We start from the raw sequence: 24,453 nt of genomic DNA, 5'->3' as shown, positions 1-24,453 counted from the left end.
ATGGATAGGTTTGCTTTTGTGCAACACCTCTTCTCCAGCACATCAAGAATCCCCCTGATTCCTGCCTACTTGCTTTGTCCCAGAGTTGGATGCAGAGGTTGTGAGCTCTGCAATGAGGAAGCTGCTAAGGTATCTCCCAGAATGGCCCACCTTCAGCAAGATTTATCTAAAATTCTGGGAGCAATTACAACTTACTTGATAGTATGATCAAAAACACTGGCTTTAATTCTGTGTTTGTTAGTGCGTATGTACCCTTGCTTCCATGAAAGGCTGGATGATGCCTCATCCTTCTTAAAGCCTGGTGGTGCATTAATCCTGGTGCCAGCACAAGCCTTTGGTTTATTGTGGCTTCCTTCACCCCAAGAGACAAGTGAGGGTGTTAGTGCCTGTTGTTTAACATCAGCTTCAAAGTTTATCTCATTCCTGAGATTCTTGTTTGGAAAAAAAGTTGAGACTTGGAGCCAAGAGACAGTGGAGGCATCAACTGCTGCCATCCAACAGCTGCATCTGGGCTGAGAAGTAGTGGCTGTATAGTAGCTAAGATATGTAATAAATACAAACTTTAAGTTAAATTAAAATAAACACACTGTCAGCTACAGATACAGTTCTTGGGGCAGAATATCTAAAAATACCAAACTGTTCTTCTATCTGTGCCAGCAACTTACCACAGCAACATTGTAAAACATAATGAGATGTCTTTTTTAAGACTCTGGATGATCTATAACCCACCCTATCTTAAGGAAATATGCTGTAAAGATTAATTAGCCTCATTGCTTACTGCTATTACTATTTTTAAGACACTTTGCTCTTTTTCTATTTAGATGAAAATGGACTTAAAGGTAGCATGACTTAGTGTTTGCAGCTGATGCAAACTGGAAAAATGAGCCAGCATTTGTGAAAGAATGCTATTACATTCTGCAACTTGATTTTTTTTTTTTTCAGCACAACATGACTTCTGAGGAGAAATTTGCATAATTAATTCATGGTGCTCGGAAAATTGCATAGCTTGTACTGAGCCTTAGGTGTATGATTGAGTCATGTTGATGGTGTTATCATTAGTTATAAGATGTGTTGGGATAGCAAAAATCTTTTATAGTCTAGAAAGATATAAACTGCGTTTATACAAGAGGGTTCACTTACGTTGCCCTCAAGACTGCTCCATGGATTTCAACCCATCTATAGCAGATTCTCCAACTTAGGATCTGGCCATCTGTATTTTTGAAATGGCATAGTCTGTTGTAAGCATGTCACCACTTGAATGCTACCCCCTGGACTAAGGCAAAAGCTCAGTTTTAAGTGCTTGATCATCTAATGAAAGAATAACAAATAGCTCTTCTTGCCTTCTTTCTCTGCCATGCAGATACATCATTATTCCAAGTAAAATAAAACAACTTCTTATTGTTTGGTCTGAGGCTAGCCTGGGAATTAGGGTCTCTCCTGTTAGGTAGAAGTGGACTCACAGATAGAGGAGGGAAGTTGAATTTCTCCTCAGAAGGATGCTGGTCGTAGGGCTCTTGAAGAGAAGAGGCATAGTGCTATTTTGTGATATAACCTCATTAAGTGATATTTCCTGAGAAAGCTTCATCCAGGATTGAGATCATCAATGAAGAGGGGTCGAGTGATGTGAAATTTGCAAATCCCACCGATCTCTGATGACGTGAGTGAAGGGACTTTCCATCTCCAGAGAAAGCTGGAAAATGGTATAGGTTTCTTCACCATTTTTCCTTTAATCCCAGTTAATTTTTGTGCAAGAAAAAAAGTAATATTTTTTTTTCCTAGTGTTTAGCAGTGTGTAATATTAAGAGAGAGTGTTGTTAGAAGGTAACATATTTAATATGGTAATGGACTCCTGCTGCACTGTAAAATGCCAGACCCAGTGACTTAAATTTGAGATACAAGAAGAGTAACAGCTAATGCTTTTTTTAAAAAATAATAATAAAAAAAATCTTCTGTTAAAGGGAAATGACTCCTATTACAAAACACTCATTTAAAAACTGTGTTTAGAAGTTCAGTGAGAGTCCTGATGAATGACAAGCAACCTTTGAGAGAAGTACTGGCATTGTGGTTTCTTTGCAGGGCTGGAGTTGATTAGGTGCCTAGGGTAATGCTCAGGCAGTGCCAAACAGTTATTTGCGGGGGGGGGGGGGATTTTCTTTTCTTGCTCACTTCCTAACTGTTTTGACAACTCATACAAACACCACTGCACTGATAAAGGATCAGGGCAGCATTGTTTATGGGAATTGGTGTGGAAGAACCCCCTGCTTTCTGCTCCTGGCTCTTTCACCAGCAAACAGGGGAGTCAAAGCGTGCTGAAGGAGACCGTCCCCAGCAGACACCTGATGAGGTGGTAAATAACCCCCTGGATTTGCAGGAGGGGAACACATGAGTTGTGAATGAGCGTGGGAGCCACCCATATACTTGGTGTTTATTTGAAAACCCACTTTTGTCTTTCCTGCATTGGGTCTCCCTATCTGTTTCAGATACCAGTGCTGCATCTGTATGGTGAGTAGCAGATGAGAAAAGTTGTGAATGAGCAACTGGATGGAGTTGCTCAGAAGCTTTATTTTGTTTTCTTGGGAATCAAAACCCTTGGGAATCTCAGGTTGTGTGACAAGTTAGGAACCAGATGGAGAACTGTGGGTAAATCTGTATTTTAGTTTCCCCTTGTGTGAGATGAGTGTGCTCATAGCACTCTTTGAGATGTGCAGGTGATCAGAGCTGCATAAGGCATTGGGTCCTGTTAGTAGGCATTGCTTTAAGTGTCTCTAATTACATCTTTTTGAAGACTGGTTCCGGTTGTTTATCCAGGGGACCAACGATAAATTAAATTTTGCTTCTATTAAATAATCTAGACAGGCTACTCAAACCACTTCTGTTTTACACGGTACTATGCAACATGAATTAAAGCCCTTGCCTGAAAATTATCCACCCTTCAAGGTTTTCCAAATGCCAGAAAATCATTAGATTGCTGGCTTATTAAAGAAAAGCATACAAAAGGAAAAGAAGAAAAAAATGTTAACATAAACTCGTTGCTCTTTGCAATATGACCTGGTCAGTTTTTCATGAAAACCATATGAAGCATGTTCATGGGTGCTAGGGAAACTTAATGCTTATCATACTGAAATCATTTAAGAGCCCTGAAGAACTAAGAGCAGGCATTAGGTAAAGAGCTAATTTATATCAAAACCAATCCAGATTCATTGTGGAGTCATTCATGGGCATACAATGCAGAGTGTTCAAACACATGATCTGGTGCTATTAAGAGATTTGTTTTTCTTGTATTTATCTCCTTAGGCCAAGTGTAGGCTATTAAGGCTTGGATCTTCTGAGTGAATAGTAGGAATTATTTTTATTCTCAAACACTGTGGATTAAATGGATTGGCACATGCGTTTTATTGTACAGAGTGGACACATACTGGGTTTCAGGCACACCTCCTGCAAACTCTTTTTGTGTAGACTTCATTAATATTCTGTGAATACCGTCAAGGCATGCAGCACTCAGATGCTTAAGTGTACTGCCAACCTTAAGTACGTGAGTTTCCCATCTAGTGTTCAGTGTGTAACCCCCACGTGACTTTGGCCCTGGCTGAGCCATCAGAGATGTTTTCATTTTTTAATAAATTGAGCCACTGTGGATGCAGGGAATGGAACCTGCTTTGGGTGAGGGGGCCTGTCTCAAGGAATAACACTGGCGTTCCTTTAATGGGAGATCTTTGGGGTTGGCCAGCAGCATTTAATGCAGTCATGGTATCATACCAAAGTGTCATCCACAACATGCTTGGCACATAGATTCAATCTGGGACATCTTCTCATTGCATCTAACACTTACCTTGTGCATCCTTGAACATAAATTGGCATCTGTAAGCTTCTCCTGCTTATATAGCACCAGGGAGCGTGGTCAAGGATTGCTTTTAAATCCATCAGTGTTGTTGGTTTTATGTCTCAATAGGTTCTGAGCATGGTGATCAATGCAGCTTACAAGCCAGGGAGTGTTTTACGAGAACTGCAGCTAGTGGAAGACCCTCAGTGGAATTTCCAAGAGGAAACACTCAAAGCAAAGTAAGTCTTCAGTGTGTGCTCCTTTATATAGAAGGCTTCAGAAATTGTACTGGCTTGGGGAAAAGAAAAAAAAAAAAAAAAAAAGAGCAGGAGATTTTCTGTATTGTGAGAGTTTTGCTTTTTTAATTATCATTTTGCTTCACTGAGCTACCTGCCTAGTTCTGTAGCAACTTAAGAAGTGAAATTTTCACCCGAATGGTTCATTTCTATTGTCTTTCTCCAAGCAGCTATCCAGATTTTGAAGAAATATGCCATCTTCATTCAGTGAAGTCTTGAGTTTTATGATAAGGTGCTCCAATAAGCTTGGCTATTATTGATTTCATTCAATTCCTGGCTTTCTAAATGTAGCAGTATTGCTGCTTTTAATATAGAGCCTGTCACTCTAATACAGAAAAACCTGGCAAGAATCAATGGCACTAAAAAGTGTAAGCAATATGGCAGGGATATGTTTTTAAATAGGAGAGTGGTTAGGACAAAATACTAGCAGATGTGGGATTCAGATTATGCTTTAATGCCTTTCTAGAATCAATTCTATCTCAATCTAAACAATATTTAAGAAATCTTGGTATCTAAAAAATACTCTGTTTTTCCTTCCATCTTTAAAATGTACCATTTAAGTCTTTATATATGGGCACTGTACTTACGACGTGTCTCAAGAACCATTATTCCTCTAAAAGAGGAGACAATCACCAATGCTCTCTCCAGATTCCTCCCAAAAAACAATCCTTCCCATTTTAAGACAAAGGTCAACAAATAGTTCTTTGTAGATAGCTCTCTCTTTTTGACCAGCTTGATTGCTGTGACTTTTTGAGTACCGACATTAAATGCAGTGAATTTCACCCTTTATGCTGAACTCTGTTACTCCTTTTCAAATAAAAGCAGTTTTCTTTTGGTTATTTACAATGATTTGCTGTCAAATATGGAATTATTGATTGCTGTTGTATTTGATCTTTGGCCATGCCGATACTGCAGAAAGCTCTTGTGTGCTCTGATTGAGGGAGAGAATTGAGAACCTTTTATTCCGCACAATCTGAAACTGGAAAGGAGGATTGCAATTAGAATTGAGAAGCCACCAGAAAATCCTATTTTAATTTGCTTCTCTCAGCCATGTGGAAAGTCATGCTTTTGTGTTTATCAAATGAAATTTTTTGGATGGGAATCCAAAAGTCATCCTTGTGCATGCAGATTTTCATTAAAAATAAAACCAGGTCATGGGTGATGACTTCATTGATTCTGGGCTCCCACACCTTGTACTAGCAAACGACAGATAATGCACTCTAAAAGGTACTTAGCAGTGTGAAATCGAGTTGTAATGCTCCGTTTTTCTGTTCGATCCTGCAAAGACTCAAGCTTGTGGGCAGTTTTCCTATTAGCAGTGTTCAGAATAGAAGCTTGTTGGGATTTCTCATTTGAGTATGGATATCTGCCTGGTTCAACAGCAGTAGTATGTACTTCTTAAGGCTGCTGCAATCCTTATTGCACTTACCTCCCTCACTGCTAACTGATGTGCTAGGTGTACAGTAAGGACCACCTCCATCCCCTGTACTTTCTTCCGTGGCACTTTCACCCATTTGTGCTTTTGTCTTTTTCCTTCTCCTACATATTTAGCAGGGCAGCCAGCCTGCTGGGATGTATCTTATATCTGTATAGCCTGCCAGATAAAAGTATGCCAAGGTTTTATATGCAGTGTTGGCCAGACAGTCACAGGCTGTGTGTTCCTGTATGATGGCTACCCTAGGAAGCAGCAATCTCAGCTCTTCAGCAAGTCAAACAATTTTCATCTTTCAACTTTTTCAAGCCACAGGATGGATCTTTACAGTCTCAGAGCTAGGACAGCAAGTCTTGGAGTGACTCGAAGCATAGAAATATATTCTCATTCAGTATGGTGTTGTCCTCTGGCTCCTTAGGAGATGGAGCTAATGGTGCTGGAGAGAACCACATGGCTGCAGCTGTTTGGTTTCTGGGGCTGGAGCACAGAGTGGTGCTGATGGGTCATACCAGCTTGCCTGCAGATACCTTGAGTACTTCTTGGTGGGTGACAAAGGGTAGATGTGCCCTATCTGACTACCCTAGGATTTTATTTTTTTTTTTTTCCCTCCCTGGGTTTACTTGAGCTGTTTCATCTAGCCTACTGGGGTTTTAATTACATCTGCTTGTGCAGAAGCAGAAAAAGAAACGTGCTTATGAAATCAGCTACCCTGAGACGTGCAAACAGCACATGCCATGCTACATCAGGTATGACAGTCTGTTGTGCTCTGGAATCTTAAACAGAGACCTGTAACAAGCAAACGCCTGTCTACATCGAGTTCCAGCTATGCCAGCTCCCAGTGGCGTCTTGCTGCTAATGATGACAGCTCCACAGCCAGCTGGAGCGCCGGCGCTGTAATGTGACATGTCGTGTCACCGCCTTCCTTCTGATGCGAGCTGACAACTCCTTAGATCTTGACAATGTTGTTGTTTGTTTGCAGTGATGGTTGTGGTAGGGTAGAGCAAAGGGGAGGGAGGAAGATGGTGAGAAGGTGGCATGTTTTTTTTTTTTTTTCCCACTGGCCCAAATGCCAAATCATTCAGTGCCATGAATGCATTAGCCCAGTCTTTGGGCGACCTGCGTTTAGTTTACGCTGCTGTCAAGAGTGACCAGTGCAGAATCAATTACGCTAGCCTTGCAAAGAAGTTAAACAATTTAGATTGTCCAAAGAGATGTGTCTGCAGTGTGTGATGGCATTCGCTTCCCAACAGCACTGCTGGCTCTCTGTGGAAGTAGTCAAACCTGATTTATTGGTGATGATGAGTTAGAAATGTCAGGCCCAATCCCCTGAATTCCTATGAGGAATAGACAAAGCTGTGGGCATTCAGCCCTTCTGGTTTTGATGCTTTAATTTCAGTGCCTACATCTAGATTTGGCTTCCCAATCTTACATACAAAGGCTTTTATTTCTAACAGCTGTAAGCGGGGTTGATTGGACTTACCCATGTTTGCAGGACTTTGTGCATAAACAGTACCGTTCTGTGCAGAGCATTATCTGGTGTCTTGTTGGAAGCCCGGTTAACCAAAATATGAAAGATGTGTAGTCCTGGACTGCTTGAAAAATGAAGTTCTGAGACCTGCAAATCCAGCAGCTGAATTCTAGGAATATTAACCCCAAATCACCATCTTTTCACTGTGGCTGCTTTACAAGACTTTCATTTGTGATAGATTGTGTTGAGGTGTTTGGTGTATTCTTTGGCTTGCTTTTTGCCTCAACAGCTGGCAAGGGTTGCTCTCAGGCCTTCCGTGTCCCTAGCCCTGTTCAAGGAAGTGAAGCATTGCCCATGGTTGATGGAAGAGAACTTAGAGATGACATAAGCAAAGTGGATGTATGCAAGTGCATGCAAACAGATGGGATGCATCCAGCTCTGCTTGAGGGAACAAGCTAATGTCATTGTGAAGCCACTCTCTGTCATATTTGAAAGTTCACTTGATCAAGACAAACATCAGATGGCACCTCGAGAAGGACAAGAAGGAGAATCCAAGAAACGACAGGCTGGTCAGCATAACCTCAGTCTCTGGAAAGGTTATTAGGCAAAGCCTCCTGAAGGCTATTTCCAAGAATATGCAGGACCAGAAGGTGGCTGGGAGGACTCAGCATTTGACTTACAAAGGACAAATTCTGCCTGATGTGATGAGATGACTGCTTTGGTGGCTGGGGGAAAACCAGTGGAAGTTATTTGTATTGACTTTAACAAGGCTTTCATCACAGTCTCCCATAATATATTTAGAGTCAAGCTGTGGAGTGGTGCCAAGTCCAGGGGGCAAACAATTATTAATGGCAGTCCTTGAATGTCAGTACAAATCTACAGCTCATGTGACGTGATTTGTCTTCTGCACCTATTTTTTGAGGCACTGCAAAAGTGAATTAGTGTAATTACTACTGTAAACTTACTATGGTTTTGTTGATTTTACCCAGATTAGGAGTATGTGCAAAATCCCTGGTATTCAGAATGGACTGAGTAGCTTTAAAGGTTTTGATAAAGATTTTAGGGTTTGCTATCATGGACATTTGCAATGGTCCATACAGGCAGGGTTTGAATCAAACAGTGAAGTGGGTGTTAGACAGTTTGTGCTGCTGGACTGGTAAATTGTTTCTGGTAAAGCCAATGCAGAGAGACTTTGGCTATCTGCTGTGGGTGGCTGGTGTTTGCAGGAGATTTCATATGTTTGGTGGACTTTGAGCTTGGAAAGGAAACTGGAAATCTCTTGCAAAAGAACGGATAGGAATTTTTGATCCTTGAAAGGAGGTGGAGGCTTTTAGACACTGAGTTATTCAAAATAGTCTCAAAGGTTGTCAGAACTGTTAGCTATATCCTTGTGATAAAACCTTGGAAAATGAGGGTAATCTCAAAGCTCGTGCAGTTTGATGTATCTTCATCACGATCCTTTTCACACCATTGCACAATGGACCCCAGCTGGAGCTCCTAGAAGACATTTTATTCTCATGAATGTCTGGTTCCAAAAGAAGAATAAGTATGATACTGCCAGCAAAGTGCTATTAGCTCAATATTGTTGCTCATGAATCAGCAAAGATCCTGAGTATATTTTTTCCTGGAAATTGTTTCAGCCAGAAGGGTTTCTCTGCATTTTTGGGATCTGAGGGCAGAAAGAAAGGGAGAGTAAAGTAAAATTACTTTGACTTGAGCTGAAAAATCATTTTTAAAGTAACAAAATCATTTAAAGTAACATATAAAGTAACAAATCATTTTTAAAGTAAAGTGTTTGCTGTCTCCAGTGCTGCCATGCTGTGCATGCAGGTTACTTACTACTTAAAAGTGGTTAAGAAGATAGGAGGCCTTGTTTGAAAGCATCAATAGGAATATCAGTAGTAGGTAAGTTTTTGAATGATGCTAATGGAAAAGGTTTTTCTGATTATATCCAAAAGAGTTCTTTCCACATGGCTGTCCTAGACAAGCTCAGATTACATTTGGTGGTGTTTGTGTTAGAAATCTGTAGTGTGAGAAATATGGAAAATATTAGTAGAATCTGGTTTATAGTTGAAAGAGGTGCTGCCAAGGCCAAAATCATGTAAAAAATAATACTGTGGCCAGTACTAACACCTTGGATTGTTGAGACTCATTGGTGCAGTTGTGTTGATCTACATTTTGCCATCCAGTCTGTTAATTGCTATGTGTGTTGCATTCAGACCGAACTGTGAAATCAGTCAGTTGTTCCTTTTCATAATTTCATCTTTTTCTTTCACCAGGCACTTTACAATGTACAATGGGTCCTTTCTGGGTAGCCAAACACAATAGGAAGTACGCAGTTAGAAGAAGTCAGCCATCCTTGAATAATAGCCATCAGGCAGCTTTCTTAGCTTGTAAGAAAGAAGATCAAGAGGCAATCTGATTACAATGCTTTTTGCAGGGAAACAAAACCAGATGCAGTCTTTTCATCCTTGTGGTGAAAGTCAGAACAAGGACAAATAAATGTAAGTTAAATCCACACATACCCATAAATAAAACGAGGCATAGATTTATAGATACAGGTTCTCCTGCTGCCAGGTTTCTCCCAGCATGAAGACCTTAAAGGGGAGTCTGGTGCTTTTCTGGAAGTGGTGCTTTAGTCCAAGCAAAGTTGTTGAGGTTCAGGTGAAGGTAGCACAATGAAATTCTTCAGCCTGTCACAGATTTACTGACCTAACGATCTAGGCTGTCATTAAACTTAATGGCTTCTGGAGAAGTAATAAGGGCAGGAGTCTTTTCAAACACATTGAAAAGAAATATAAAACATTTATAAGTAGATATATTTTAATGCCTGTAGAATTTGTTCTTTTCATATTAGGTTTTGCCAACCCCCTTTTAGCCAGCCAGCCTGCACTGCTATTTCATAGGGGAGCCGGAATAACAGTGCTGTCTGCCTAGAAGAAGCACTTTGTCCAGTTTATCTCATATGTCTGCCAAGGTCTGTCAGGGTGCACAAAGGGTTGGCTAATTAAATAAGGAAAGTGAACGGCTCCAGGACTGTCTCCATAACCTGGGGTAGTTTGGGGGCACCAAATAGGGTGTCTGGGAGTCTGGTGCCTTGCAGAGATGCTCCTATAGGTTCTGGAAGAGTTTTAGGTTGAGGTGATAGTTTGGATCAAGTCTTTTGTGACATGAGAATGGTCAGATTGGGATGTTCTCAGACCTGAGTTTCATTTGGGTATCGCCTCTATGGGACTTCACATACCATGAGATGAAACCCTCTTCCCATATCTCAGTGTTTCCAGAAAGAACTTTTGGGTGGTAGAGCAGCAAGAGTTGGTTTCTCAGTTGTTTTGTGAAATTCAGTAAAATCTTCAGAGGGAGGGAATTGAGTCTAGGTGCGTGCTGTGTATTTTAACTCTCCAGCCACGTCTCCTTTGTTTCTCTTCCTCTTCCATATCTGACTATCAGGAGCTGCCTCCCTGCTAGTGACCTATGGGTTGTAATGTACTCACAAATGCTTTGTCTCATTTTTCCTGATGACTCTATCTTCGTCTTTGCTTCCAATCCAGTAATCTCTCTTTCACTGTCTCACCCTCCCTTTCTTTTGTGTGTCACTTTTCTCTCCTCTAAAGCACATTTATAATGCCTTAGCACCAGGCGCTTGCATGATTGTCTCTTGTGTTGCATTCCTCAGGACGCGTAAGAGATGTTTTAAAAACCTTATCTCACTGTTTACAATAGCTTGGTGCTGCTGTTTAATAAATTATGAGGATAATTGGTTTTTCAGAGTTCACGTCTACAACGTATTACAGCAGGGATGTAACTGTATCTTTCTTTCACTTATCGCTCAGAAACACTTCATATAAAACACTGAAATAAATGTTTTAGTAGCACATGGTTAACAAATTTAAGACAAACCTTTCATTGAGGATTTCTGCTCTAAGCATTCCCTGTAGGAATCGCTGTTTTTAGGACCTGTTCCTGGAACCCCGTTAAACCACTCCAGAGACTCCCGATGAGTTCCTTGGGCTTTGGACTGCCCAGATCTCATAGCAGCAAAGTCATCTGGTCTCCATATGGCAGACAATCCAGGTTCACCCGAATACTTCTACAATGCAAGTGACCTTAGTTTGCGTGATCAAACGGTGGACATGTTGTGAGCTGGCATGTGATGTGGGAGCTGCCTCAAGAAAGAAGGCAGTGGAGGAGACCAGAGGTGTAGTAAGGGCCTACAGAGCCCATTGCCAGTACAGGGTGGTGACCAGAAAGTTCTGCAAGGTGTGTAAGATTCTCATCACAGGTCAATATATAAGAAGAGACTACACCCCTCTCTGCAAAACTTCGTGTCAGCTCATGGTATTAGTGTATTATCCTGTATAATATCTGCACCAAGTCGGTCGGAAGCTTATTCTGTCTTCTGCTGTATGTCCAGGTATATCTAGTTTGCATTTGTATGCCTTCCCAGACCAAAACCATGCCACAGCTCAGCTTCCAGGATCCTTTCACGCAATCTTTCACCCAATCTTTTTTTTTTTCACATTAAGGACTGTGTCCCCCTACAAGAGGGCAGCATCTGGTCTGTAGCATCAAAGCTTGATTGGTAACACGGGGTCATCTTGAACTCTTTTCTAGATACAGAGGGAAGACGTACAGGGCGACTGTTAAGATTGTGCGAACATCGGATCAGGTGGCGGATTTCTGCAGAAGAGTCTGTGCAAAGTTGGAGTGCTGCCCGAATTTGTTCAGCCCTGTGCTGGTGGCTGAAGTCTGCCCGGAGAACTGCTCCATTCATACTAAAACCAAGTACAGTGAGTATTGGCTGCAGGACTTGTTGCTAGCCAGGTATCAGAGCAGTGGGATACTGTGTGTGAGCTAGAACATGAGTGAACATGAATTGGGTAATGCATTAATAATGAGTAGGATTCATCTCATGTAGGTTGAGTAGTTATTTAATCCTGACCACTATGTGCTCCCTTAGTATTCTGTGCAGAGAAACAGGCATTGCCAGAAAACAGTCCATCTCACCCCGTCCTAATATATCTCTTGGAAACTCACTGCTCCTTGGAAGTATTGACTTTTCTTTGTATGCAGAGTTAATTTAAGGAGCACATAAAAGGAGCCTGCAGTGGCCAGCTGAGATTTAAACTGCTGCATCATTGTTGTCAGTGTTACTGTTATTACTGGTCAGTGTTACTGATATAACTGGGTCTTAAACTGGTGAGGAAAGTGGAAGTGGGTCCTTCTATCACAGAAGTTGCAATGAACCAGTATGATTGATTTGAACTGATTTGCTTCTGTTCAATGCCAGGGTTGAAGAAGAAGCAGGCTCGGAGAGATTCATATCACTGAGTATGGGTTTCTATAGAATTTTACACCTGATGGACTCCTAGCACCCATTGGTAGTGAATGGAGAGCTGGAGGGGTACAGCTGGGGGATCTACATTTGTGCTTATCTTATCCTAGAGCTGATGTTTCTATTTGGCCAGATGAATGGTGCCCTAAACTCCATTGATCTTGTGAAAAGCTCGGTGCAGTTACAAACTTTGATATGGGTGCCAAGTACCATTTTACATGTCCAAAGATACTCTGCTTGTCAGCCCCAGAGGATGATGTAGGGCATGTAAAAAAGCAGATGAACCAAGCCCCTGATGTAAAGCCAGGGGATTTTCACATCCTTAATTTCAGCTTGGGCCAAGAAATACTCAGAGTTAGAAAACAGAAACAAAACACATTCCTTTGTGCATTGAACCAACATACATAATTCAGGATAGCTGGCCCTCTCTACCCTCTGCTGAAACTATTAGCAGCTGAAAATGTGTCTTAGGCTGTTAACTCATGCAGAAGGGCATTAGATCAAGGATGAAACATGTTGGCTTACTCGCTTAAAATTGCTGCTCAGCTTAGTGGAAACTTTCTCTGAGTACATAGCGTGGGGTTAAATCCTGAACTCATCACCAATAAAAGTGCATACATAAAAGCTGTAACACTTTGTGCTAGACCACAATGACATCTTATGTATACACTGGATTTTTTTCCAAATCAAGGCATTTTAAAGTTCCTCATAAAAGTGCACCTAGAGTGTAATACCGAATCAGTAGTGAAAAGCAAGCTGAAGTTCCCTTCTTTTGGTGGTTTAAAGTTTTCAGTGAGAATTTTGCTTTCATTTCTCCAGCTTATTATTATGGGAAGAGGAAAAAAATCATTAAGCCACCAATTGGGGAAAATAACAACATGAAAAGTGGTCATGTCAAGCCAGCCAGACGCAGAAAAAGGCGGAAATCCATCTTTGTGCAGAAGAAAAGGAGGTCATCAGCTGTTGATGTGAATGCTGCAGGCTCTGGAGAGGTACGCATTGCACTGGGATATATCAGCAAATTTCCCTCATTGCTCCCCCCCCACGCACTTTTGCATCTCATTTTTGAGGGACTTATCAGCAACCTCCCCCCAATTCTGTTTCCCATTTTGAATTCTTCTTTACCACTCTCTGCTTCTAAGACTGGACTGGTTGTACTGGGACATTTTGAAGATTTCTGCTATCAATTGCAGCTGCTTCATGCAACCCAAAAGAAAACTCATTTAGTTAAATTTCCTCCACCAATTTAGTTAAATTCCCTCCACTTCAGCTGGAGGGGAGCAACTTCTTATCCACTATAACTTGATTGCTTGCATCTTCATGACTTAGTCCTCATTTAGGTGTGGTTCAGCCTCATTTCCTTAAATTATACTTCTTCAAGGGAATTTAGATTGAAATAAACCCATTTTAAGATGAAATCAACCATTACCTAAGTTTTTTGGCCTTTCAACCAATATAACTAATTTGGTATAAATTTTATTTCACTTAAGGCCTGTGCCTTGGATATGCCTTGGATGCATGATCAGAGCTCGGCTGTCAAAGTCATTTGGGCAACTTAGGTATATATAATATTCAAAATACACACTTCCCATCAGTTGGTGTATGTCTGCAAGCTCTGTCTGACAAAACTCCCAGGAATCTGCTGAACGTTTCATGCCAGATGAGTTATTACCATTGCCCTTTTGTTAGAAACATACAAAAAAAAAAAAAAAAAAGAACTTGTTCACTGGGTATTTTTTACATTTTGTGACAAATCTAAATTGAGGGTTAATCTACATAGCACTGTAAAGAAAATGAGATAATTTGGCTAAAATAAATGTTGCTGTGGACTGCCATGGACATGGGTGTGCAGTTTGATGTGGTGCCTTTTGAGCTGCTGCTGTATTCATGTCCGAGGTTTGCTACCATTTCTCTGATGGTCCTTGTGCAGGAGAGTGAAGATGACGAGCCAGATGCGATGGAGGATGAGACAGGGAGCGAGGAAACAAGCTCTGAGCTCCGCGATGACCAGACCGATACCTCCTCTGCCGAGGTGCCTTCCACCAGGCCCCGGCGAGCGGTTACCTTGCGGAGCAGCACCGAGTCGGACAGACCTCCTCCCACAGAGAGGGCCCGGCGGAGCCGCAAACCCCAGCCCCTCTCCTTTGGTGAGGCAGAGAAGTGCACGCAAGTCAAGGAAGTGAGTGTGCCTGCAAGCTCCCAAGTAATGACGTGTTTTCCCTAATGTTTTCCCTAAAGACCAGATGATCTTTAGGGTCTTTTCTAACCTTAATGAATCTATGATTCTTTGTTTCTATAAATTGACCTTCAGTGCCAAGCCTTTCTCATCTGAGGAGGGCATCTCCATTCACCAGCAGCATGGTTCTCCACACCAGGTAGTTTTCTTTATGAGAGCTTTTGTTTTTTCTTAGGAAATTAAGCATGAAGAGGAAGAAAAGCTTGTCCTGGACAGTAATCCGTTGGAGTGGACTGTGACTGATGTTGTGAGGTTTATTAAACTGACTGACTGTGCACCCCTTGCCAAAATATTTCAGGAGCAGGTAGAAGTCTTCATGTAACTCTTCTCTTTGTGTCTGTGGTGTTTATTCACATTTAAAAAAAAAAAAAAAAAAGGCAGCACATATTGGGCCTGCGGCTTCCATGAAGAGTGTATGAGTGGGCTTCAGATCCCCTGAGACCAAGCTGTAGCAAAGGGTCTGATGAAGCATGGCTACCCTTGGAAATTCAAGTCAGAGCCTTGTCAGATACTCAGAGGGAACAGAAAGCCCCCAAACTGAGACCTTGGCAAAATCTAGAAGTTTGGTTCTTTCTTGTTTGTTGTTCTGTGGTCCATGCCAAGGTCAACAGCACAATCCCAGCACAGCACAGACACCTTAGAGTATCGACAGATAGTGGTTATTTGGTACATATACAGCTGTTTCTCTTGGCTACGTGGTTGCTCCCTGTCTGAAAATATTGGCCAGGGAAGCAGAAAACTGACAATTGAACCCCAAATTAGCTGATTTTGGCACCAACCCCTAGGTGCTTCAAGTATGTAGGCACCAATTCCCATCTACATCTTTTTGAAGATCTGGCAGTCAGGCAGGCCCTTGGGTGACCCAATTCCAGGAGATGCCAAACATCTCCCGTTAAGGAGGTAAGTTTATGGGAGTAGAAGCCAATGCCCTTCATCTCAAGTTAGTGTGAACATGTAAAATTTATATAGAAACAGCCATTCCTTGGCTAATGAGTAACAGCAACTGCTGAAAGTAAAGGGCAGCTCTAGGAAATCATATTTAGAAAGAAGCAAGTGCAGTTAATTAGTCCATAGCCAATGGCACCCAGTGGTATGGCCCACTGCATGTTGAACTATCTCTGATTTTTCACTGTGAATAGCTCTGTGCCAGAGTACAGCAGCTTTGGCTGGGGGAAACTGAAGTGTGAGTGTAGAGCAAGGCTGAAACACTCCTGTAGCACAATGCTGTAGTCGCTGCACTGCAGCTTGCTCCAACCATTTATTAATCAGCCTGGAATAACTCCAGGGCTTGAAAGCCAACCCTGTCCCTCCTGTACAAGAGAATTTTATAGGAACTTTAATCAAACACAGATGACTGGAGCTTTTCCTTGTTATTTGCCATACCATCAAGCCAAAGCATCAAGCTTCACCGTAGGAAGAACCTGAAAAACGGGACAGTCCTGATCAAAGCAGTGTTTAAGGTGTCCAAATCCTCCTTGTGTTTAACACTACCTAATAAGGGCTGTCCTGGGGAGTTTATGTTGCCTGGGAGTTACTGTGCTTTTTCTGCACTTACATTCTGATCCTCCCTAGGGGGTAAAAAACAGTCTTGTAGCCCACTGGTCTGCTTCTCAGTCCATTAAAGAGTAAAGAGGACTTGAGCATGTAATTAAAAGGAGGATCATAAAGCCAACAGAAATCCCTCATAAAATGTCTTTCGTCTGGGGTGCTAGTTCAGAGAGTTTGGAGCATAAATATGTCTGAGGGAAGGAGGTGACCTCTGGAGGACCCTTCACCACTCTGTGATTTTGTGATATCAGAGACTGCAAGAGCTCTTCTTGGTTGTTCAGCAGCTTATGAAGAACAAGGCAGATCTTGGGTGGACCAGGGGACACAACATGGACTGAGGCAGACATAAACCTGTGCTAAGCAAACCGTGTGCCAAAAAAGAGGAAAGAAGGGTCTGGCTTGGCACTGGGACTGACTTCAGTTCGTCCATTCAGCTCCCTGCTGTGTTTCCTGGTGTACTCTCTGCAGCCTTCTCCTTGCCTCAGTTGCTCAGCCATGGAATGGGACATACCTGATCTCTGTGGTCCCCTCTTTAGAAGGCGATCCAGCATTTTCACAGCTGGGAGGCTTTTCCCAAAAGGTGGGTGAGGTGAGAACCTATGAATACACAACTTCCAAACAAAGCATCAGGTACCTCAGAAAAAGGAGATGGGTTGCATCAAAGTGGGAGAAAAGGGCAGAGGACAAAACTGTCTTTAATTTTTGGGGTAAACTTCTCTTCTTGCTTCTCCATATCTGGTTCTGCTTTCTGCCTAATCCATAAACAAAACCATTATCACTGTGTTTTTTCTCCCCAGGACATCGATGGCCAAGCCCTCCTGTTGCTGACACTGCCCACGGTGCAAGAATGCATGGAGCTGAAGCTTGGTCCAGCCATCAAACTGTGTCACCAGATTGAGCGAGTAAAAGTTGCTTTCTATGCACAATATGCCAACTGACTGCACTTCTCCATTTCTTTCTGCTCCCCTTCTTGTTCCCTCTCTTTTTTAGCATTGTGACTTGTTCAAGTTTTTCATCCCCTCCCTCTTTTCTTTTCCAAAAACACATGGAATTGGAAGCACTGGGAATTAATCTATGGGGGAAAAAATAACACAACGAAAAACTAGCAACAAATTGAACTAATTTTTCAGTACTTGTAGTAAAGCACACTGAAAGATTGCTGGCATCTCTCCTCGTGAGCCTCGCCAACCCATTACGCTGTGGTGCCAGGCCAGCTTGGATCAGACTGTTTGTCATTCTTTAAAGCAAACCTACCCATGGCAGACACATTCCCAAGGAGAATGGTGGACATTTTCGGCTGATGATGGTTTGTGTAGGTCAATTTCTGGATGTGAACAATGCTTTTTTCCAACTCTGACACACTTCTTTCATATTGAAATGGAAGTGAACATCTGTAACATGACCTGGGCTTTACTTCAAATTGATCTTAGTGATCATTGGGCTTTTTTTGACCCCCTCTCCAATTGTACAAAAGGATGAAGTATTCTACCAGTCGTACACTATTTGATATACTGGAGTGATTTATAAAGAAGGACTCAACCCACGGTTTCTATATGGTATCAGACAAAGCTGCAGTGAATTGACAGGGCTGCACCAAGACCTAAAGCACAGTAGTGCTTTCTGAGCCACGCTGGCTGTGTACAAGAAGCTGAATGTCTCAGTGATGGGATCTGTACAGTACTGCATTCTTGTAAAGGACCATGCATGATATCCTTCACAGTCAAGCCCATCGAGTTAAATTCAAGTCACTTCAAAGGCCTGGCTTTGGAGTCCATGGTGTGAATAAAAAAAAGGGGGGGTTCTGATTTAATGGTGAGACTGTTGAGAAAGTGCTGATTTCACTTGCACTTTCATGAATCTGGTTGATAGGTATGAATAAAAATCATCAGTGTTTTCAAGCTGCAGTATTTTCAGGTAAAAAAACAGCTGAGGATCCGGCCCATTGCACCCTGTGTCACCAGTCTGTAGACAGCCCCCAGATTGTCCCAATGGCAACCTGGCCAGTAAAACTGGGGGCTTGCTTTGTGCCAAGTAGGGTGTGCACCAGAGAGGGTTTGCCTTAGTTGTATATATATAGGATAAGTATTTTCCATTTACTTTACAGGGATATATGACCCTCTGAGTCCCACATGTTGAGCCTGATTTTTCTATAATCCAGAAGAGGTCGGTGGCATCACATAGGCATAAAATTCTTCCAAAAGCAAGAGCCAAACTGATTCTTCAGATCAAGTCTGAATTTTGATCTGACTTTAAGGTGCAATAAAATTGAATCTATCCATCAGAAAGTGAATTGGATGGTTTGTGCTGAGTTTTAGCCTGATTTCATAGGAAACCACTGATTTCAGCAGACTTTTATTCACAGATCACAAACAAACCATAGTTCCCTGGCCTCAGTGAACTCACTCTTGACATTTAATAGTGATATTACAATGCTGTAATGCCAGAGACACTTTGTTAAGACCTCTTCAAAAAGAAATGCCATTTCTAGCCCTAAATCTGAAAGCAGTGCTTATGGCCCCCACCTCCAGCAGTTACCATATGTTGACAGCAAACTTGGATCAGAAAATCCTACGGACCACCATGTGCTCAGAAAAACCTCCTGGCCAACACCAGGCTATCGCAGCTGCCTTCTCCTTCATCAATTTCCACCTTAGATTCTTTGGATTAAAGGTGGAAAGCCTTGGAAATACACGTTCTGGACAACATCCAAATCTGCTCTGGAGCATGTGTTAGGCAACAAGTATTGACTCTTTGACATGCATCCGTGGAGACTTTCTAGTCCGTTTTTCAGGGAGTTTCCTGATTTGCCACTGAAGAATGTGATGGGTGCAACCACTGCAGACTGGGCCAGATTCCGCAAGCTCCTGGGACATCACTGAAGATTTTCTTACTTGGGATGTCAGGACTGGACCTGCTGTCAGCTGTTGTCTTGCACTGAAGATCTTGTTCAAGTTTTAACCAAATGAAGGGAAAAGAAGTAGTCACCTTTGTGCCAAATGGTTTCCTTCTGTTTCTCAGAAATCCAGGAATAGGATTCTGGACTGTTGCAGACATTCAAAAACTTGGCTTTAGACTGGATTTCCTGCTACTTTGGATTCCTCTAAAGATCCCCTAAAAATGTCACCTCATTTCATCTCTGAAAAGAAAGGGATTCTGCCCAGCAAAAAGAATAGAGCTGGGAAAAAACAAAACAAAACAAAACAAAACAAAACAAAACAGAGTGGGTGCTTCTCCCAGCTCCACCCTGCTTCAGCCAGCTCCCTCCCACAGCTGGTACAACATCTGCCTGCAGGGGATGGCTCCCAAAAGGCTGCTGTCAGAAGAACAAGTGTACGAGGACGTTTCAAGGAAGGGAAGGAGAATGACTTCGCTAAGCAGCATCCTAGCACTGATCCTTTGCTTAGCACGTCCACCTTGTTCTGAGCATCCTTTGCTACTCTGATGTTCCTTGGAGTTTCTGGCTGCTGGGATTTGTCAGAGACATGTAATACTTGCTGGGATACATTGAAAAAATGTTCAGTGCTTTCTCCATCAACCCTGTAACTGTAGATATTCCTATGGCAGCTAACTACTCGTAGAGGCTTGGTCAGGGAGCAGACAGCCACAGACTCTAGGAACAACCAGCCCGGGTGTTGGCCAAGCTGGGGATGGGTGGAGCATTGAGCCCACCACATGGGAGTCTTTACTGATTGTTCAGGGAAGTTAAACCATATTTAAAACTCACCTATTAAACAAACAGACAAAAAAAGAGTTTACTTTTAGCTCGCACTGGCTCTTTTATTTCCTCAGGTTTCTCTCTCCTTACTATTTGTCTTTCAATTTAATGTTCTCCAGTGTCCTCTCGTTTATCTCTCTCTGTTCTTTAGCAGAAGATGATAACCTGAAATTAGCCTAAAATTACCTTGTGTCAAATGGGTGGTGAATGGTTTAATATTATTATTATTATTTAGTCTACAAGATGGAAAGAAAAAGAGAAATGGGTTACTGTTTTCTGTTGCACTGATTGCCTTCCAGAGAAGCTGGAGCTGAACCTCTTAGACAATTTCTTAAACTAGAGGGGTAAATGGGCTTGGCATACTTTAATTGGGCAGTACACTCATATTGCCACTTGAAACTCTAATCTCTGAAGAGATCAGAGAGAACTGCCTATTCTTGCCTGCGCTTCAATTCCTGAAAATTAGCAAGGCTTTGGAGTAATGTACTTCAAAAAAGATGTTTGAAATGCATTCTTATTAGGCTAAAATAACACTTCTACTTGCTGTGTAGAAGCTATGTAGAAGTATAAACCACTGGAAGGTTTTTTTTGGTCCTGCATAGGTTCTGGGTCAAATGCAGAGCTGGTGCAACTTCATAGGTACACCAGTAACATTGGTGAAGCCATGTCTTCTCCCACCCTGTTCTGAATTTGGTACCCAGGGCAGAAGTTTATTGCGTTAGCAGTTTAAAAAGGCCACCACTGTACAATGCTGAATTCGTGATTGTCCAAGACCATTACCAAGGGCTGAGGAGCAACCATGCAGTTGCTTTTGGGCTGTTGGATGCTGACCTTCAGCACGTTCACACAGACTGCTTTTCTCCCACAGAAAGGGTGTGCAGGCACCTGTTGTTGGCCTCTCTTCAGGCACATAGGACTGAGGATGGACATTTTTAGAGCTTTGTGCTCTGGAGCACAAGTAAGGGATTACGGAGCACATGGCACCTGCCCATCTCCATCTGGCTTCTTTTCAGCTTGAGCTGAATCAGGCTGAACAGGTCCCAGGGCAGGTCCCTGCTCCCTTCCCAACCCCATCAGCACTTACCTTACAGAATTCAACCAGCTCCTAGTCTTTAGGCCCAAAGCAGTGGTCTCTGACATTGAATTAACAGGGTAGCTTAATGAAAATGCCCATGATTTCCAGTTGGTTGTCCTGCCTCCTTCCTGCACCTCTCCCACCCCCCCAAAAAATGTTCTCTTTGGTTCTTCTTCCCTTTCCAAATTAAAAAGACAGCTCCCATCCACACTCCCTGTTCTTTCCTCAATGCCAGGGTGACCGAACCCTGGCTGTTTCTACCTCTCAGAGGCATGTTGGCCTCAGCTCTGAGAAGGATTTCAGGGTCTCCAGCTCCACTGTATTAACCATATGCACTAGCTCTTGAGAGTTTGATCCTGCAGGGTGCAGAAAACCTCCTAGAAATGCTGTGGTAACCACTAAGATCAGGGCAATGCTTACACACCCTGTCCTTAGTGAAGCGTCTAGCAGATGCATGTCCTAGCTGAGATGGCCTCATCTATACTGACAGAGGTATTTGAACGTTGGGTTTTACAGAGTGTCTCAGTAAGTTGGATACATAAAGTCCATTAAGATTTCAGATCCTTAAATCATTAAGATTTAAGGTAAGCAGCTAATTTGCCTTAAACTGGAACACCACCATTCCTTGGCATTAAACTGCAATCTTCTGCAGTCCACAGGTGTTGTCTGAAGCAAATGCTGTCTCAGCTCTTTGAAGGCCAACCAGAACCATTGGGCCACCATAATCAATGACTGGTCACCTGAAAAGCCTGCTCTGGTGTTTTCAGGGCATAAAATTGATTGTGATGGAGCTGCCATGTAACTGCAGTGTTTTAGACACTCAAGGTATTTCAAATGCTTTTTGCTTTTCTGGTACAGAGTGTCTGGAAAATTGACGCAGCTCAGACTGTTCCTCCCATTTCAAAATTCAAGTGCCAAAAGAGAAGAACATGCTGCAACTGAACACCATTAAAACCAGCTTTATTACATGCGGATAAATATAGTCTCAAGGGCTCCATTTTGGTGCTAAGATACGTCATGCTGTATTTTCCATTGCTTGGAATTACAAAGCTGATTCCCTTTTTCAAGAAATAATTTCTGTAATCAGCAACATATTAAACATTAGGATTTTATATTCTTTTTTTTTCTTGTGACTACACATTTCTTTAATTCAGATATACTCAACAAATAAATTCCCTTCCCCCCAGTCATGTGAGTTTTGCAAAACTTTTGTACAGTGTATATATATATGTACATACATGTAAAAGCTCTTTAAAAATGTGATTGCATGCAATTTTTTCCCTTGATAATACTTTTTGTTGTATCAGCTGACCTATGATTAAGGGAATCTGTTACTCAGGATTTGATCCAGAAGTGACCGAGGTTAGTTAAAGGGCCCTCACACGTGGGCTATGGGACTAGGCCTTCACCAAATTCTTTCACTTAAAAGTCAAAAAGTGTGCAGTTAATTAAAACAAAATTTAAAATCCTCCTTCTCCCAGCAGGTGGATATTCAGCTGCAATCTGCCAGACTTAACGAGAGAAGGCTCATGTCCTTAGGTACTCATGAACTCCAAAGAAAGGAGCAGAAGCATTTAATGTTCTCATCTATTATTTGGTATGATACTCCGGCAACAAGTGCAAATGATCTTAATGGCTGCATTTAGAATATGAGCCAGTCATCAAAGATGAGAATTTTACAGCCCAGTAGTCCTTTAAATGTCAGCTGTCCTGCAGGAGAAGAGTGGTTTTGTAATGATTTGGTGCCATGCACTGGAATTCTCTTGCTGAGAGAATATGAATATATATGAACTGCACAAAAACATACTGGGTCATAGTTTTAAGTACGCATGCCCTTTTTATTATTTTAGTCTTTCATGTGAATTCTTACCCTGAAAAAGCTTTCATGTTGCTGATTTAAGACTCCCACCTCTGTAATGGCCCATGGCACAGCATGCCAGCAGAATACATTTATATCTAGTATGAGTGGGGAAGTATTTGTGGACCAGCAGTTAGTTCAAGTGAGATGTGTGTCCTGCTTAATGCAGCAGGACAATTGCTGTGTGGCAATCTACCCACAAATATTCCTGGCCTCGATACCTACCAAGGATAGTGGGGAGGGTTTCAGGAAAGAAGAGGAGGGTTGGAGTTCTGGGCTTGAAATATCTTGGATATAGAGAATGATCTCTCCAAGGAGGAAAGGGCAGCTATGGTCCATCAGCATCATTCCTGAAGGCTTCTCTATCTTGTTCACAATAAAGATGCTTTGAGCCTTTGCAGGGGCCAGGTGAGATGAAGGAGAGAAGATGAAATGTCAGGGGCTAAAACTTGGGCTTTCTTCCATAGAAATAGGTGTTAGTGCCCTGAGTTCAGGTTGTTGGTCTACAAAACACTCTGTTGTGTGTTACGATGTGACAGGACAAAAATTAGCATTCCCAAGTCACCCAACCTGCGTATTGCTGCTCTAGCGTCACTAGATTTTATGGTCATTATGTCTGCTTATAGCTGTGTGCACCATGTTTCCCAGTCCCCATTCAGCCAAACCAGGTCAGGGTGTGCCACCATGTGCAGTTACTTCAGCAGCCTTCACCTTCAGGGGCCTGCTTGCTAGAAAACATTCCCCTGGTGAAACTATGTCCTGACAATTCTGTGGACACAGACAGGGATATCAAGTACAGCCAAGCATCCGCTGTGGTATGGTCCAAACGAGGTGAAAGATCTCAAGTGCAGACTTTGAAAGGAGTCAAAGCTTCTTTGTCAAGGCTTATCATGTGCCAGGGTGAGACAAGGCAAACACTCAGACCCTCCTGTCTCTTATAGAACAACATAAATTAGCTCAACAACCAGCAGTTATGGTCCATTCGTGGTGATGCACGTTGGAAATCTTTGAATTGTTTTGCATTCCAGTTTGTACTGAAGATTTGATTCAAAACTGTGTATATAATCCCTTCGGTGTGTTACAAAGATATGTGTGTGTGTATATATATATGTATATATATGTGTGTATATATGTATGTGTATATATATACATATAAATCAATCAATGCTGGTGTTTTTACTTTTTAAAGTTCACAGGGCAAAGGGCATGTTGTTAGTTTGCTGTAAGATTCTATTCTGTATATATGTTTTCATGTAAATAAGTGAAAATCTATATTCAGAGTTATATTTTAATTTTTATTCAAAAATGAAATCCCCTTTTTACTTGAAGCAATTGTAAGCTATGTTGTTAATAAAGTAACAATAAATCACATTTCTCTTCAGGGTGGTAGTTTTTTGTTTGACTGGACAGTAAGGGTTGTGCTTTGATATATTTGGTTCTCCTGTGAGGAGATAAGGTGAGAAAGCCATCTCTTGGCTTTGCTGCTAACACAAACGTAGCTCCGTTTTGAGTGACTCCATGCACCTTCCAGGATGGGACAGTCTGGATTTGTCCCTTGCAGTGTTAGACACAGAGGCAGATCTAGAGGCTCCCTTTTTGGTCTCTAGAGAGAAGCACCTGCAGTGAGGCTTAGGTTGGCCAAGCAGAGTTGCCTAAGGAGGTGCCTTTTG

The 24,453-nt window shown here is 42.1% G+C and overlaps 1 protein-coding gene across 2 annotated transcripts in view; it reads left to right on the top strand.

Annotated features, from left to right (window-relative positions):
* The window catches only part of SFMBT2 (Scm like with four mbt domains 2), a 112,537-nt gene extending 88,383 nt beyond the window's left edge, over window positions 1–24,154 (top strand). For both annotated transcript variants that reach the window (XM_027460891.3, XM_072042876.1), the window contains 6 exons: window positions 3,950–4,059; window positions 11,631–11,806; window positions 13,171–13,343; window positions 14,282–14,530; window positions 14,763–14,891; window positions 16,933–24,154. In XM_027460891.3, coding sequence (XP_027316692.1) covers window positions 3,950–4,059; window positions 11,631–11,806; window positions 13,171–13,343; window positions 14,282–14,530; window positions 14,763–14,891; window positions 16,933–17,073 — 978 coding nt within the window. In that variant the 3' untranslated portion in view covers window positions 17,074–24,154. The remainder of the gene's footprint in view (window positions 1–3,949; window positions 4,060–11,630; window positions 11,807–13,170; window positions 13,344–14,281; window positions 14,531–14,762; window positions 14,892–16,932) is intronic.
* The last annotated feature ends 299 nt before the right edge of the window (window positions 24,155–24,453 follow it).

Source organism: Anas platyrhynchos, chromosome 1, assembly GCF_047663525.1.
Source record: "Anas platyrhynchos isolate ZD024472 breed Pekin duck chromosome 1, IASCAAS_PekinDuck_T2T, whole genome shotgun sequence".
NCBI lineage: Eukaryota > Metazoa > Chordata > Aves > Anseriformes > Anatidae > Anas > Anas platyrhynchos.
Note: the sequence above shows the minus strand (reverse complement) of the source record. Positions and strands in the feature narration are given on the sequence as shown.